The sequence below is a fragment of the Protopterus annectens genome, chromosome 4.part0 (genome assembly GCF_019279795.1).
Source record: "Protopterus annectens isolate FY-2018-M chromosome 4.part0, PAN1.0, whole genome shotgun sequence".
Lineage (NCBI taxonomy): Eukaryota > Metazoa > Chordata > Ceratodontiformes > Protopteridae > Protopterus > Protopterus annectens.
Window position 1 is genome coordinate 152,651,893 of NC_056733.1, and position 16,988 is coordinate 152,668,880.

General features: G+C 38.8%; 1 protein-coding gene across 1 annotated transcript in view; it reads right to left on the bottom strand.

Annotated features, from left to right (window-relative positions):
- The window catches only part of DNAH9 (dynein axonemal heavy chain 9), a 3,419,770-nt gene that overhangs the window by 554,113 nt on the left and 2,848,669 nt on the right, over positions 1-16,988 (bottom strand). Inside the window, exons 47-48 of the mRNA XM_044069722.1 lie at positions 14,314-14,475; positions 1,095-1,328 (exon numbers count right to left, since the gene is read on the bottom strand). Coding sequence (XP_043925657.1) covers positions 1,095-1,328; positions 14,314-14,475 — 396 coding nt within the window. The remainder of the gene's footprint in view (positions 1-1,094; positions 1,329-14,313; positions 14,476-16,988) is intronic.

Below are 16,988 nucleotides of genomic sequence, written 5' to 3' on the forward strand. Positions count from 1 at the left end.
CAGTTATGTGTGTATCAGTTATTTCTGAATTCAGACTGAAAGGAAGAGGTACTGTCTATTTGTATCAAAGGGTGTGGAATGCTAGTTAATTTTTATGATATGCAATTTGAGTATAGAGAGTCTACCTCTAAGTTATATGGCTTGGATAAAGTGAGCAGAGATTTTTTGATGGACTGCACTGCTCTGTTAGGGGAGTACAATTGCATAATGTTTTCCGGGCTTGGACACTTTTGGAGGAAGTGGATTATCTTGTAAGTTATTACTAGTTGTGAGTTAAAGTGTGCTCTAGCCAGTTTATCGACCTGACTGCAATGCAGGTAGTGCGTTTTATAAGGTATGTTTGCTGCAAATTTAGCCACATTAATGCATCACTGCTCAATATTTGTGGATTGGGTGGGGTCAAGGTTGAAGAGTTTGGGGGAAGCATGGAGGAACGTTGGAAGTAGATAGCTTGTAGCAATGTTTTTCCTATCAGTGTGTATATCATTGAAATTTAAGCTTTGCTTTTACAGATATATTTCTAGACCAAACTAAGGACCATAGAATGCCAAATGTTAAACAGATGCTTTGTAAGTACAACAGATACTTCTGCAAGTACAGAACACTCTTTTGATAGTTACTTTTACTCAAATGACATATAATCATTGTATAAACTGAGAAAGAAAGGGTACAAAGATGCAAACAGTGGCATCATATTTGTATTTTCCATGTGTGTGTGTGTTTGTGATTGCATATATATATATATATATATATATATATATATATATATATATATATATATATATAAATAAAACTATATTTGTGTGTATGTGTTTGTGTGCACGAGTATTTGTGTCTGTGCATCAATTTATATGTGTATTAGTATATGTATTTGCCTGTGTATATACAGAATAACTCTGGATTTCATCTTAAATGTCGAGGTAAAAAATTATCTAAATTGCATTGAGTTTGCCCCCCCACCCAAAAATGGTACTCCCCAGATGTTTCTTGCAGACCACTATGTGTGGATATGGAGGAATACATGCTACTATCATTTGTATACAGCCACTTTAATATAAATGGAATTTGCTTTGCATGATGGAACTGTTATTTACCTGTGCTGAAGTGCTTTTCAGTTTTTGCAGACCATTCTCTAGACGTTCCATTTTAGCTGTCAACTCTTTGGTCTTCTTTCCTAATAAATTCTGGTAAAGTTTGATTTGTTCGAGAAATGATTTTGGTGTTGTATAGTTGTAGCGTCGTTCATTAGCCAGATAGCTCTTAGACATTTCATTGACACTCATGTGGACATAAGCCATGAATTTGCTCACAGAATCCTTAACTGCTGACTACAAAGAGCAAACACAAAACAAATAAACATTTAATCTCATTCAACCAGCATACGATTTTAAATATTATTATTACTACTACTACTATATATTTATTTTAAATATGTGAACAATAATACTGAGTTAATTTGTGAAATGCAGCTGGGCAATAAAATGAGAAATACACAAGGATGAATGACAGCTTGCAAGCATACAACAGACTAGATTTTAAAGGAGTTAATTAATTTACAAAACACGATAGAAAATCTGACTATACTCTAATGCAGAGCTTTGTTTCAATGTGTTCTACAGCAGAAAGCACAGAGCCCCAACTAATATCAATACATTCATTAGAATGGTAAAAGCCACTGCATTCTACAGTTTCCAAGGCAAAAACATTTAGAATAAAGAAAAAAATAAGTAAATTCACTTCTTCTGATAGCTTAATACTAGACGCATTAACTGAATTTAAGGCATGCATTCATAAATTAACTGATCAAACTGCACTTCTGTGAAATGAAGTAAAAACATTTTTTCCTCACTCTACTCAAGCTTATATTCTATATGCCTGTCTACAAGCTATATAAGATTCCTGCTGCTGAAAATGTATCTAGTTAAGTTTTTACTATTTCCAGGCTGATAGCAGTTTTAATGCACCATACTCAGCCATTTACTATATTCTGTAATGATGCACAGTGAAATCCATAGCTTTTATTCCACTTTTTAGATTCTCAGAAGGAACTGCAGCAAAATGATCACATTTCTGCAATAACTCTGGATTTTAAAGGCCATTGCATAACATTACTGGGGTCACCCCTCTTTCATCCATAAAGCAGTGAATACTGACCTAGTTTTTTGAGCTAAAGTGTGACAGGGACCTGACAGTTACTATTCTCTGGGTTACATTTGCTAAGCATTTTACATGCACTTAGTTTATACTTGTATAGCTTTCATAGGGAGTTAGATTCTCTAGTATGGATCTCGCTGATGCATTAAAAGGGTGGCATCAGCATACTTGTTCTTTTTGTCATTTCTTTATAAACAGCTTTGATCATTTTTACTGAAGGAAGTTGAAGTTTAAAATTAGTTACTATGTCCCAAAGGTTTGTATGCTTCTGCAAATAAGACCCTCTTCCTCCACCACGCTATTACTGTAAATTAAAACACTGCCACCTAATCTCACCATTTAATTTATCCTTCATTTTCAGCTTTATATTACTGTCCCTAGACCATCATCATTACAGTTATGGGTAATAAAGTTGGTCAGTCACTAAAATCGTTGTATCATAGCTCCAGACCATGGAGTTCAATCCAGATCTCTGATCATTATCTGTCTGAACTTAGCATGTTCTATAGCTTAATGTTTCTTTTGATACTTTTAGCTTCCTCATATTCCCAAAGAGACACTTGTCTGTTGGCTACTCTAAACTTCCCATATAGGTTATATTTATTTTTATATTTTCCAGACACCAGAAAATTCAAAAAGGCATTTTATCAACTTGAGTGAAACCTAGAAGTAAGGTTGCATGCAATATCTTAAATTAAATTGTAATACTATTATTTTATAATGCTTCCCTGTGAATTTAATCCAGTAGTATCCACATCACTACAAGGGATGCATCAGACTGTGCATATATCAACGGCAATACCTGATTGTTACCATTTGCTGGAAAATTCCACACACCATGTTTTCATTTTTTAACCTTTAAATTCATCCTTAAATAAAGATAATATGGAAACTGAGAACATGAAAGCACTTGATTATGGATAGTAAGATGCATGCAGTGAAATGTTTTTAGTCTCTCTAGTTTTTTAAGCAGGTCAGGCATATTTTTATTAGTCAGAGAAGACATTGTGGACCATATTTAATGAAGAATAGAAGGAATTTATTTGGGAGAGGAAGAGAACAGGTAAAACAAGGTGGTCTAGGATTCCTGATTTGAATGGACACTTTAGAGCTACATATTTAAGGGTCATATACATCCCGGTTATAAATCAAAGTAGAAAGGGGTGATGGTGAAGTATGGGTAAGTCTGAGAAGTAAGAAGAGAGTAGAGTTTTGGATGCATATCCTTAAGGAATACAACAACCCTGCAGAATATTATATTCCTAAAGATGCAGAAAGTATTGGAAGAACTAAGCTAACATGGAAATAGATAAAGTACATTTTGTAACTAGGAATGACTACAAGTAGGGTTATAGAAAATAGGGAGATGGAATTTACTGGAGAACATTAGCAAAAGAACCAAGGTATTAGGAGCAAATAACTAGACAGGTAACAGAGTGAGATAAGGCTAGGTAGAATTTTGGACTGAATGTTGGAGATTGCCGTCCCTACCAGAGATTAATAACAGAGTTTAAACAAAGAAAAAGGGATAGGGGAGTGCTAAATGAAAGATCAGCTCTGCTAGAGTTTTCAGACAATTCTAAAACAAATGCTGTTAAAAAGGGATAGTTATGAGGATAAATAAATATTGCATGATAGTTATAGGAATCAATCACAGGAGGCTAGAAAAGATAGGGAAGAGAGATTGAAAATGCAGTTTACAAAGGAACAAAAGGAGAACCCGTGTATGGCTCCCAAGCATGTGACAATGTCCTGACAGTTTAGGATTTTTTATTGGAACTATTTTTATACCCAAAACAGATTTCAGAGAATTTCCCTCAAGTAGATAGCAAATGCAGGAGGCGAGATGGGAAGAGTGGTAAGTGGGAACGTGTTTTGGCAGAGTGTAACACATCGGCAGGTTTTCCTTGTAAAGTCTCCTGTAGAATTGTTAGGGAAGCAAATGGTCGTCACTAAGGAAATCATTCTTTTGAGGTGGAATCAAGGATCTGTAGGATCTTAAGTGCACTTATACAAGACATGGGTTTGGGAAAATGCTAGACACCAGGGATAACACACTATGCCTTAAGTGCACTTATACAAGACATGGGTTGGGAAAATGCTAGACACCAGGGATAACACACTATGCCTTAAGGACACTTATACAAGACATGGGTTGGGAAAATGCTAGACACCAGGGATAACACACTATGCCTTAAGGACACTTATACAAGACATGGGTTGGGAAAATGCTAGACACCAGGGATAACACACTATGCCTTAAGGACACTTATACAAGACATGGGTTGGGAAAATGCTAGACACCAGGGATAACACACTATGCCTTAAGTGCACTTATACAACACATGGGTTGGGAAAATGCTAGACACCAGGGATAACACACTATGCCTTAAGGACACTTATACAAGACATGGGTTGGGAAAATGCTAGACACCAGGGATAACACACTATGCCTTAAGGACACTTATACAAGACATGGGTTGGGAAAATGCTAGACACCAGGGATAACACACTATGCCTTAAGTGCACTTATACAAGACATGGGTTGGGAAAATGCTAGACACCAGGGATAACACACTATGCCTTAAGTGCACTTATACAAGACATGGGTTGGGAAAATGCTAGACACCAGGGATAACACACTATGCCTTAAGGACACTTATACAAGACATGGGTTGGGAAAATGCTAGACACCAGGGATAACACACTATGCCTTAAGGACACTTATACAAGACATGGGTTGGGAAAATGCTAGACACCAGGGATAACACACTATGCCTTAAGGACACTTATACAAGACATGGGTTGGGAAAATGCTAGACACCAGGGATAACACACTATGCCTTAAGGACACTTATACAAGACATGGGTTGGGAAAATGCTAGACACCAGGGATAACACACTATGCCTTAAGTGCACTTATACAAGACATGGGTTGGGAAAATGCTAGACACCAGGGATAACACACTATATACAAGACATGGGTTGGGAAAATGCTAGACACCAGGGATAACACACTATATACAAGACATGGGTTGGGAAAATGCTAGACACCAGGGATAACACACTATGCCTTAAGTGCACTTATACAAGACATGGGTTGGTAAAATGCTAGACACCAGGGATAACACACTATGCCTTAAGGACACTTATACAAGACATGGGAAAACACTAGACACCAGGTATAGTTTATAAAACATGTTTTAAATGCACTTCATTAATGAAAAAAATATATATGGAAAGGGGACTCACTAGACATCATGGATACTTTACATAGAATGCATTAAAGGCATTAAAAAGGATTCCAACCCTGTAACCTTTGATCTCGCACAGAGGACGTTAGTCCTGTACTCCACCAAACACCACCAGAATTTCATGTGCAGAATACCGAAGACTTAATAAAAATAACTAATAAGGAGAAAGGGCCACAAATCCTGCTTAGTTGCCAAAGGAAACATCATTATTAACCCACTGTGCTAACTGATAAGTTAGTGCAGCAGTTTTTTTTTTTTTTTCCTTAACATATAATGAGAATGTCGGGCATTCTTAAATACCTGCAACAGAGGACAGTGAACATAAAGCAAACCGTTCAACCTTGTAGCACAAGAAATGTAGCTAAAGCCAAAATTAGTAGAGATAAAAAGAGGGACATAATTTATTATTCCTCTTATAAAGTCACTAGAATAATAGCTTTTGCACCAGCATGCATTTACTGAACAATATGAAGTGTGAACTTGTAGTGTCTGGCATTAATGACTGACTGTAATTCTCTATGATTTATGACAGCCAGAAAAAAAAAGGTGATATCAGGGACATTCTGACAACACAGGGATGGGGTGTGTGGGGGTGTTTTACTATGTGTATGTGAGTGTGAATGGAAGGATGACAGTGCCAATGTGCTGCACTGGCAAAAAGCGTTAACTACCACAGGAAAGTGCAGATCTGCACTAGTAGTAGTTTATGCCAATTCAGACACATACAAATTAAAGGCTAATATGTCTCTGAATCACATATCTATGAGTTATGGAAAGAGGGCCTTTTTACTGTATCCCTTACCATGAGCACTGGTAAGAAACACTGGAGAAGGTGTGTACAGAAGGCCAAGTGGCCAGCCCACAGGTGTCTGCTGTTGTGCCATTCTTGAAGCAAGCACTGGTGGCAGCCACACGTCTAGTGAACTGAGCTTTGACCAAAGCGATCCTCTTGGAACATGTTGGCTTAGAAGCTACAAGCTCTTCCTCCCTGGCATAAAGACAATGAACAACGGATCTGAAGTCTTAAATATATGCACCAAATTCAGGTCAAAGTGGTGCTGCTAGAGCTTAATTATAGCTTGAAGACATTTTGTCAACTGGTTTGCACTCTCACAAAAACTCAAGCGATGAATGGACTGGTTTAGAGAAAATTCGGAACCACTTTAAGACGGAAATGGGCTTCATCCGGAGTATTTTTAGCAAAAGATCAAGTATAGGTCCCTACAAATAAGGGCCCCATGCACCAAACTTCTAAGGGTAGACATAAGGGCCAGAAGGAAAACTCATTACCAAAAAATGATCTTCGATGCAACTGAGCTAGCTGGCTCAAACAGTGTGTTAGCAAGCCTGTCAGCCGTGAAGTTCAAGTCCCATAGAAAAGTTATTCAAGGAGAAATGACATGCAGTTCTACTTCCACAAAGCACTGGGGCCAGTAAACAGTTAGCTATCATGCACCTTGAGCATGGAATAAAGAGTTCTAGGTCAAAAAGGTGTTAAAAAATCAACTACAAGCTGACCAGCAATGCTGTTACATGGTACTATTCTACCCAAAATGCTAAACAATTTCACTTGAAGAGACAGGCCAAGAGGGTTTTTTAGTAATCTTAATAAATTCTGTAACCCCAGATGGCACAGCTGGTAGAATTAAGAGGGTCTATAACAAAATTCACGCCCAAAGGTGAAGCTGACTATTATCTATCATGATATATTTATCATGACAACCATGGCAAACATCCTTGGCAATGGACCAGGAGGGTTTTTGTTTCATAAAGGACCCCTCTTTAAAAGAAACCTGGAAGACTGGATGGGAAACAGAAAATATACCCCTGGGATCCCATCTGTGTCCCTGCTGGACAAGGAAAACAGGTGCTGACTTTGTGGGAACATGGGTGAAATTCTTGGCTAGGCTTATAAGGGCCTCTGGGCCAATAGCCAAATATCGTCCTATGAACCTATTGTGCCTTTAACTGTAAATTTCTCAATCACAAAGAGGCAGTGAAAATGAGTTTTTGTCTTTCTTTTCTGAACTGTGTTATGAGATGTGGAATAAAGGGGAAAACAGGAATGGTTACAGAAATGTCCACTTCTACAGGAGACTACCTACTGAACTGAGCAGACGAATGTGAAGACCACATTTTTGTGAGTTTTGTAAACCAATTGACATCTGGCGATTTCCACTTGTGTGAAACACTGACTACACACATCCTCCGAATCCAAAGCTGCAGGAGAAGACTGAAGGAGTTTCCCAGAATGGTTCCACTATGTCTTCTCGATTCATCTAAACATGCATCACTAAAACTCTTCTAAGTCTCACATACGATGACCCTGAGGGCAAACAAATTTACAACAAAAGTATTTAATCTCATCAAAATAAAGCATGTGTAACAAAGAAAAGTAAGCATTTTGCAAGGGGCAAAGCAGTAACCACTAACATAGAAGCAATAAGATCTGTCTTGCATGTGAAATAACAAACAAGATCACCTACCATCTCAAGCTGCAGTGCTCTACTAACTATGAAATTAACTCGGGTGATATGAGCAAGTCATTATAAGCTGGATCACAGCATCTTCCTCTTGGCCAATTTCCTCAGGAAAATGAACTTCTGAAAAAGGGATGCTCATGCCTATGGTCCCCTGTTAGACAAACATTGCCTCTTGCACAGGAGGTATGACCATGTGCCTCCTTGCTTTATTAGATACCACGAGACAGGTTGGTTGAATGACTACTTGAGTAGAGAACTGGGAAGCACCTTTGACTCCGAGGACATTGGGACCAACAAAATTGCTCTTAGCCCCAACTGTTTGGACTGTAATCTTCCCTCTGGAGGAACCACACATTCTGCACTCTTTAGGAGATAAGGTAGTCTACCCAGCTTTCAAATGAAGAATACATCTTCAGATTCTTTGACAGGGTTAGTTGAAGAAAATGAAGACCAGAGACAAAACTGGTGGGGACTGTCTACCATTCTAGGGTCTGGTTAGAATGGTCTAAAAGCAGAAACAGGACCATAAGCATAAGGTGGCTCTGGGGCCATTGATACTGCAGAGTCTACTGCAACATCAGCATCCTCAGGAATGTAAACAGCAACATGAAATTAATGGTCACCATTATTAACAGAATAAGCAGAGCCTAAACAAAGTTAGGCAAAACTATGACCTTCATACACCCTCCACAAGGGCATGGATTACATTGTAGCAGTTAGTAAAGAGGACAAAAGCTTGGAATCATTTCCTGTAGCCCTGGGTACAGGGTTCAATTCCTACCATCTCCATTTCCCTACTATATGTTGAGCAAGTCATTTAACCAAAGAGTGCCCCAGGCTGCCCATGAAAAGGGAAACTTCTGTCTGGTAGGCTTAGCTGGTCAACAAATGTAAAAAAAAAAAAAAAGAAAAAAATTGATGAATGAAACGCCCCTTGTTGCCCTGTTTAGGAACTTTTTCTAAGTGAAAATAAAAAACAATGGATGTTTTCCAATTTATGAACAAGCTTGTGAACTACATTGAAGGAAGAATTTAGGGGCAACTCCATAGTGTCCATGGAAGGGATAGGCTACCATTGACCACTTGTGCAGCTAATAGAATATAGGATCTGCTACATGACATAAATATTGTCCATCTACACAATTAATCATGTTAGAGCAATACAAAAAGACAGATTTATTTATACGTGGTGCACTTCCTCCCCAGCAGTGACACGTGTTGGGGATCCATGCCCATATACTCATGAGTGCTATATATACTGTCTCTGCAGTAGAACCAGCTCTGAGAAAGTACATTCAGAGATCCCATTTGTGCATTTGAGTCTGCTCACACTGAAATGCACAGACATGCATTCAGACACAAAACAATGAGCCACAAAGTAGCTGGAATGTGAGAATGTGTGCTATAACCTAGAATACCAGATGCACTTTGTCCTGTAAAGCATCAATCACAATTGTCTGTTACATGTTGAAGACTCCTGGTTATGAGGAAAGCCAAAAAGGCAACACTTTGTACTGGAAGCAATGCTCACACAGGGCAATCTGAAGTGTCTTCTGTGTGGACCACAAGTACTAATGTGCCAAAAGGTTGAGAAAGCTCTAGTGACACCATCTAGGTGATTAAGCGATGTATGGCCATGTGAAACTAGATATAAGGAATGTGTTGTTTAAAATCAATGATACAGAGAATGGAATGACATTCATTTGCCCCTCTGAACAATAAGAGTTGACACTAAACACAACAACCTCTACACAGCACCTTTGAGTAGCAAAGTGTCAGTTTGTTCCAAGGCTTCCACTAACATGGACTGATGTTCAAGTGGATCTGTTTCTGCAAGGCTAAGGAATTCCACAATGTGGACAAAATGTTCCAGATTTATAGCCCAACTCTCCTTTGTGATAATTTTTCAAGCCAAGTTAAACTCCAAGAACTACTCCGATTAGTCAGTCACAGAACAGAGATAGGATTGCTGCAGCAGGTAGCAAGCTTGTCCTCCTAGACCACTTAACCAGCAAGACAGCGAGGAAACTTCCTCGTCTTTTGGGACTGGCCAGGTCTACAAGTAGAAAAGGACAAAGTGTGGGTTCCAAAGCCCATACACAGAAATGAGGGCTTACTCAGGAGATTACTGACTGTGCAGACTACCCTTAAAGCACTTCTCTTGTGAAGAGAGTAACCAGTATATTTTAATTTTAGTCTCCTTGGACCTCACAGTACCTTCTTACTCCCAGTGTCCCACATCCATTCCAGGTCAAGCAGCCATCCTTGCATCCCCCTGACTACGTCAGTATTTTCTGGGGATGGTCCTTGTGGCTCAGCTCTCTGTGGTTCCATCTGAGGGAGTTCTTTTTATATGCCCTACCCATTCTCTCATGCTGGAATATGGCTGAAGGCAACTCCACTCTTTGCACTATGCCTCCCCTTAAGGAGCATCATCAACGAGCACCATCCCTCCCAGGAGAGGTACACCCATCCCTCCCTGCAGCTCTGTCGGTCACCTCATCCACTAATCAAACCCAGGTCAGCTAATGCTGCTAAGATACCCAGTATATTGTTCCCGAGCACCTCCATTGTCAAAATTACAGCAGAAAACATTATGGAAAGGCCTCCTCAATATTTGATTAAATGTTTAGACATTAATGGTTAAGCTGAAAATTAAGACAGCAGACTAGGTACTCTTCACAATCTACTTCCTGAAATAATACAGCTCCTAACTCAATCTCAAGCCCATCAGCGTACTGAGAAAAGGGTTTATGGATGTCAAGAGCAAGTAAAAATAGCTATAAACTCAAAATTGCTCTCAGTTGGTTAAAAGTGTTCAAATGTGGAAATAAAATAAATAAGAAAAAATGGTGGTAGATTACAGAAGTCCAGGAAGTTTCCAATAGAAAAGAGGAGTTCAGGAAGAAATAGAAGACAGAAAAGATGGTCCAAGCTAAGTAAGGATGTTGTTTAATAAAGAGGCAAAGATAATAGTCACACTGGTAAATAATAGGGCATCAGAGAACCTTACCACCTTCTGAAAAACAATGCAGAGATGGCACAAAAAGCTCTAACAAGCTTATAGGCAACTACAGGAAGAAAAAGAAAATAGTCAGCCAATACCATTCATTGGTGACACCTGAAGCAATCCACTAGCCAGTCAAGAGGGCATCAAGTACAGATGGAAGGAATGCCTTAAGATGTTTCTGAAGAAAACTCCACAGAAGGCAAAATGGTGTATGCATGGCGTACAATGAAGGAGGAAGGAAACTCACCCTAGAAGTAGCATGAAGTGTTCTAAGGAAAATGAAGTTAGGGACAGTGGCAGACACAGAGTCATACCATATATGATCACCATGTGGGCTACATTAGGAGAAAAATGTTTCCCGAGTGGACTTACTGTGTTATGCAGAGACAGAGAGAGAGTCATATCCCAGAGTGGACAATAAGCATTCTAGTGCCTGTGTGCAAGAACAGAGGGGATAATACTTGACTGAGGACAGGACAGTATTATCAGACTCATGTCACACTGCATGAAAGTGCTGGAACGGGGAACTGATAAATATACAGAGTAGTAGGAAGTAAGAGATGGGGTATGAGCAGTTTGGATTCAGATCAGGATTCAGCACAACTCGCCTGATGTTTGCAGTGAGACAGAAAATATGCCAGAGATGAGGTAAGAGTCCAAATGACCAAAAACAGACAGAGAAAGCATAAACCGAGGTCTCAAAAAAACTGATTTGGGCAGCCCTGTTATAGTTAACCAGACTCAAAAACATTGTTAAAATTAGAGAAAGTTACATAAAAAGACCAAATAACACAAGCATAGTGTTCATACTCAAAGACTGGCTCCCAGTGGGAGTGGATATGCATCAGGATTCAGCTTTGAATGCACTCATGTTCATACTGGTGATGAACCACATTAGCAAGCAGGTCAGAGGGGACATATCAAAGTTGCTTTATGCAAATAATGTCCCACTACAAACAAACTGGGGAATGTCAGCAAATGATAAGTAAAGGGAATACAAAGTGAATGCACATGGGGTGAAACCAAGTACAGCCAAGACAGCAGTCATGGTGGCAAACAGTGAATGCACATGGGGTGAAACCAAGTACAGCCAAGACAGCAGTCATGGTGGCAAATAGTGAATGCACATGGGCTGAAACCAAGTACAGCCAAGACAGCAGTTATGGTGGCAAATAGTGAATGCACATGGACTGAAACCAACTACAGCCAAGACGGCAGTCATGGTGGCAAATAGTGAATTCACATGGGCTGAAACCAAGTACAGCCAAGATGGCAGTCATGGTGGCAAATAGTGAATGCACATGGGGTGAAACCAAGTACAGCCAAGACGGCAGTCATGGCGGCAAATAGTGAATGCACATGGGGTGAAACCAAGTACAGCCAAGACAGCAGTCATGGTGGCAAATAGTGAATGCACATGGGGGGAAACCAAGTACAGCCAAGACGGTAGTCATGGTGGCAAATAGTGAATGCACATGGAGTGAAACCAAGTACAGTCAAGACGGCAGTCATGGTGGCAAATAGTGAATGCACATGTACTGAAACCAAGTACAGCCAAGACGGCAGTCATGGTGGCAAATAGTGAATGCACATGGACTGAAACCAAGTACAGCCAAGACGGCAGTCATGGTGGCAAATAGTGAATGCACATGGGCTGAAACCAAGTACAGCCAAGACGGCAGTCATGGTGGCAAATAGTGAATGCACATGGGGTGAAACCAAGTACAGCCAAGACGCCAGTCATGGTGGCAAATAGTGAATGCACATGGGGTGAAACCAAGTACAGCCAAGATGCCAGTCATGGTGGCAAATAGTGAATGTACATGGGGTGAAACCAAGTACAGCCAAGATGCCAGTCATGGTGGCAAATAGTGAATGCACATGGGGTGAAACCAAGTACTGCCAAGACAGCAGTCATGGTGGCAAATAGTGAATGCACATGGGATGAAACCAAGTACTGCCAAGACAGCAGTCATGGTGGCAAGTGGAAAAATCAAAAGAAGTTGGAAACTGAAACAGAAGGAAAACCACTGGAATGGGTTAACAGCTTCAGATGTCTGGGAGGTGTGGTTAGCAAGAAGGGAAATCTGAATAAAGATGTCAACACTAGAACCAGTGGCACTGAGACCAACTGACACAACATGACACAAGAATGCAAAATAATGTAAAAAGTAAGGTGAGGAAATGTGAGGTGAGAAAGATGAAGTGTCTGAGTCAGGAAGTAGGATATACAATGTGGGAGAGAAGAAGAAATGAGGTCATCAAATCTGCAGCTAAAGTAGCTCCAATTGCAGAGAGGGTCAAGGAGAACAGATTATGGTGGCATGCACATGTGCAGGAAAGCAGAAGATGAAGTGGTAAAGAAAATTTGGAGGGAAACAGAATGAAGGCAAGAGGAAATGAGGACATCCATCCATGAAATTGATGGATTGTGTGACAGAAGACCCATTTACAGATGAACATGACTGTTGAAGAAGGTAAGAGCATGGCACTTAATCAACAGAGGTGGCAATACTTGATGACAAGCCCAATCCATATAAAAAGGGGGAAAAGTGGTTTGATGATGATGATGATAAGTAGCTAAAATCAGCAGTGAAGTACATTACCAAATCAGCAGAACATTAAGACTCTCATGGGTACCATGCAGCCCGATACAGCATTTCCATGATACAGGCCTGCACTGTGTGGGACAGCATGAGGAACCACATGGCTGATGACTGGGGAGGAATTTCCGAATGAAAGTAGGAGATGATTCATACACTAAGCACCAGACAGAGGTCCTGTATTCATCAAGTTAAATGGCTCTTATGGAAACCTGGAAAGAAGAACTAGAAAGGGCATCATATAATGCCTGGTTGACATAGACAGTGGCATGGATATATAATGCTGGGGTACTAAAATAATTGGGTAGGGATTCATTTATAATATGCATCATCTGATACAACATACTCGGGTGTATAATGTGTTAAAGTGAATATCTTCATCTCACATATTCTAAACAACTTAAGCTGGGACAAAACTAGGAACATAGGGAAACAGTAAAAGAAGAGTGCTTGTTATCAACAGTTAGTATTTATCGTTAAGACTGCTTTTGAAATTTCTCCTGCCCTAAAGACAGAAAAGATTTAATCAATATATGGTTATGATTGCAAACAACAAATGTATCTTTTTTGTAGTTAAGCACCTCTATCACATAATCAAATATTTCATCCTCTGCCATTAGTAATTACAGTACAATAAGAAATAGCTGCCCTTTTGGAATCCCAGATGATTTTGTCAGTAGTTACATTTTAAATCATTACTTATTATGAAACTTAAATGTAAAATAATAGCATTACGAACCAGATGAATATGGTACAGTCAGTGTTCAAAAGACAAAGACAAATGAATATCAGGTTTTATGATACCCCACCTCAATGTTTTCTGTTTCTTGCAGGAAACGCAGGCTTACAGATTCCAATGCCTCCTGTGGCCATTCATGGAACCAATCAATTGCTGTGCAGTTTACAACAGCTGGGAACTTCCTGCTGCGAACTCGCAGCTTGTTGCCAACAGGTGAAAAACACAGAGCAACCTAATAAAAAAAAAATAGAAAAAGTAAGATACTAAATCTGTGTCTAGGACCTGTGCCTGTACACTGCGGTTTCTTCATGCATATTGATTATTCTCCCCATTTAACTACTGCTGGGTTGGCCAATTAAGAACAAGTCATATGTTTACTGACACAGAACCTTCCAGGGAAGTTTTGGTCTATCAGGATGACAAACAATACATTTAAGCAAATAAAAAGAAAAGGATCGTTTTTTCTGGTCCACAGTATGTGGTCAGCAAGAAATAAAGCAAAAATCAATAAAACAGCAAGTATTAACAAAAACAGTTCTTATTCTAGGCACAGACAGAAGAAGCTAATTATCTGGGTGAAGGGAGGGAGGTGGTTTGCATGCAACTGTCTTCTTTGGTGAGTTTGTGCAATGAACTGAAGTTAACACTTGTCAAAAATGAAGGACTGCCATGAAAAGAAAATATTTAAAATGCACTTCTTCTGTGGTCCAGAGGAATTCATCTGCCCCTAACCATACAAAATAACCTAACTGACTTATGTGAAGAAAGCGCTAGAGATGCCAAATATTTTATGAAAAAAACGTATTCAAATTACTTTTAGCCCTTCTGTCTTATTTCAGAGATGTGACACACATTTATATTGGCTTTAGGTTATTTCACATTCCATAAATGAACAGCTGAATTGTAGTAGTTGTGTGTCACTTGCTAGATCTGATTTCCCTCCTATTTTCTAATATATGCATTTTAAAAGCCACTTTCAATCTACATTATTTCAAAGATCCTAAACATTATTTTTCTGACTAGACAAACACAGATTCCATCAATGCAATCTGCTATTATAACCAAATGTTAATGAATGCAGGAATTAAGTGCAAGCCGTCCTTTAACATTAATGGTGTACCTACTTTATGAATGACAGGCGTCAGATATGAGAGGAAAATCAACATAACGAGTTTCACATACAGTGCTGTTAGCATTACTGGGTATGGGCCTAGACAATAGGGTATGCTATAACACTGAAGCAAAACATTAAAACACTAAAGCTCTTTCAAGAGCCCCAAAACAGGTAGTGAGATTTGCAAACAGTAACACACTTTGCATACTGTATTCCAGAAAATGAGCTAAAACTTTGTCAGCAAAACCTACCGTGCTAACAATGCAGAGCCTGTAGCAATAATCTCTTTATCATTCCATGTGATCTAATTATAAACTCCTAGGAATTTGTTTCAGAATCAGTAAAATATCACACACAAAGGGTTTGCAATACACATTTTACTCTTTCATTCTACTTTATGATCATTTTTAAAGCCACCAGTACTGTTTCCATTTCTTTATCTAATAAACCACATCTTATCTTTGCATTCTCTCATAAACATACTATATATGAACATGTGACTAATTATGTGTATGAACATGTGACTAATTATGTGGATAAATGAGATAAACTGAGAGGTACTTGCACATATTAAACCTGCTAGAAGAACAAAAAGCCATACTTCACCACAAAGTGTGTGGTAACCATACCTTTCAAGTGTCCTCAGTTTTGTAGAATGCACCTGATGTTAAAGTTTCATAGCTGTAATTGTTCAGAAAATGCATGTTTATTCAAACTGTGTTATTCTATTAACTTTCTTAAGTGATTTGGAGTAATATTTAGGATTGCTCCCAATTTTGCTTCTTTATAACCCCTTTATTTTTATCTTTGCCCAGAATTTTTGAACATAGAAGCTAAGAGTTATGGTGGTGACAATCACCTATAGCACATCTTGACCCACTTTCTACAGTCCATTGCAGGAAGCCATTCAATTGGCTTGACACCCTGCCTATAAACTAATGTCTTTTAGTTTCCATTCTAAATATGCTCCACTTTTTATTAACTCACTCATAATTCTGTATGTCTCTAATAATTTCAAGATACAGTGTTATGCAGATCATGTGTCATCTATCTCAGTCTCTTTTATGTGGATAAAGACAAATATATCTAGGTTATATTACATCTTCTCAGTTCTTAACAGTCCATACGTGGATAACTCCAAAGGAAAAGTGATTTTATGCATATACATAATCAATACAAATTCAGACAAATGTTTTTCCAAGGCAAGCCTTCTACACCCAGTAAGGGGAGATACTTCACCGCTACATTTTATTCATTTGTAAATAAAAATAAGAACAATACTAAAAAAACAAAACAAAATTAAAATATGACAATCTGTTCTCTGGGATAGCAAAGTCTCAGAGGAACAGTAATACAGTGAGACAAGGCTAATCAAGATAATATACACCACTACAGTTTCTAGTCAGCAACTAAACATGGTCAACAATTCAATTGAGAATCCTGCTCAAGCACATTAGAAATAAGCATATACCTTACAAAATGTATAGATAGATAGACAGGCACATACATGTGCACAAATCCTCAACCATTTTTCTATAATTATTTTGTACTCCTTTGATCAAACTAATATCTATCTGGAAGTTTAAGCAGCAGGACAGGACTCAGTGCTGAAGAAGAGGCCTCTTTAGAAT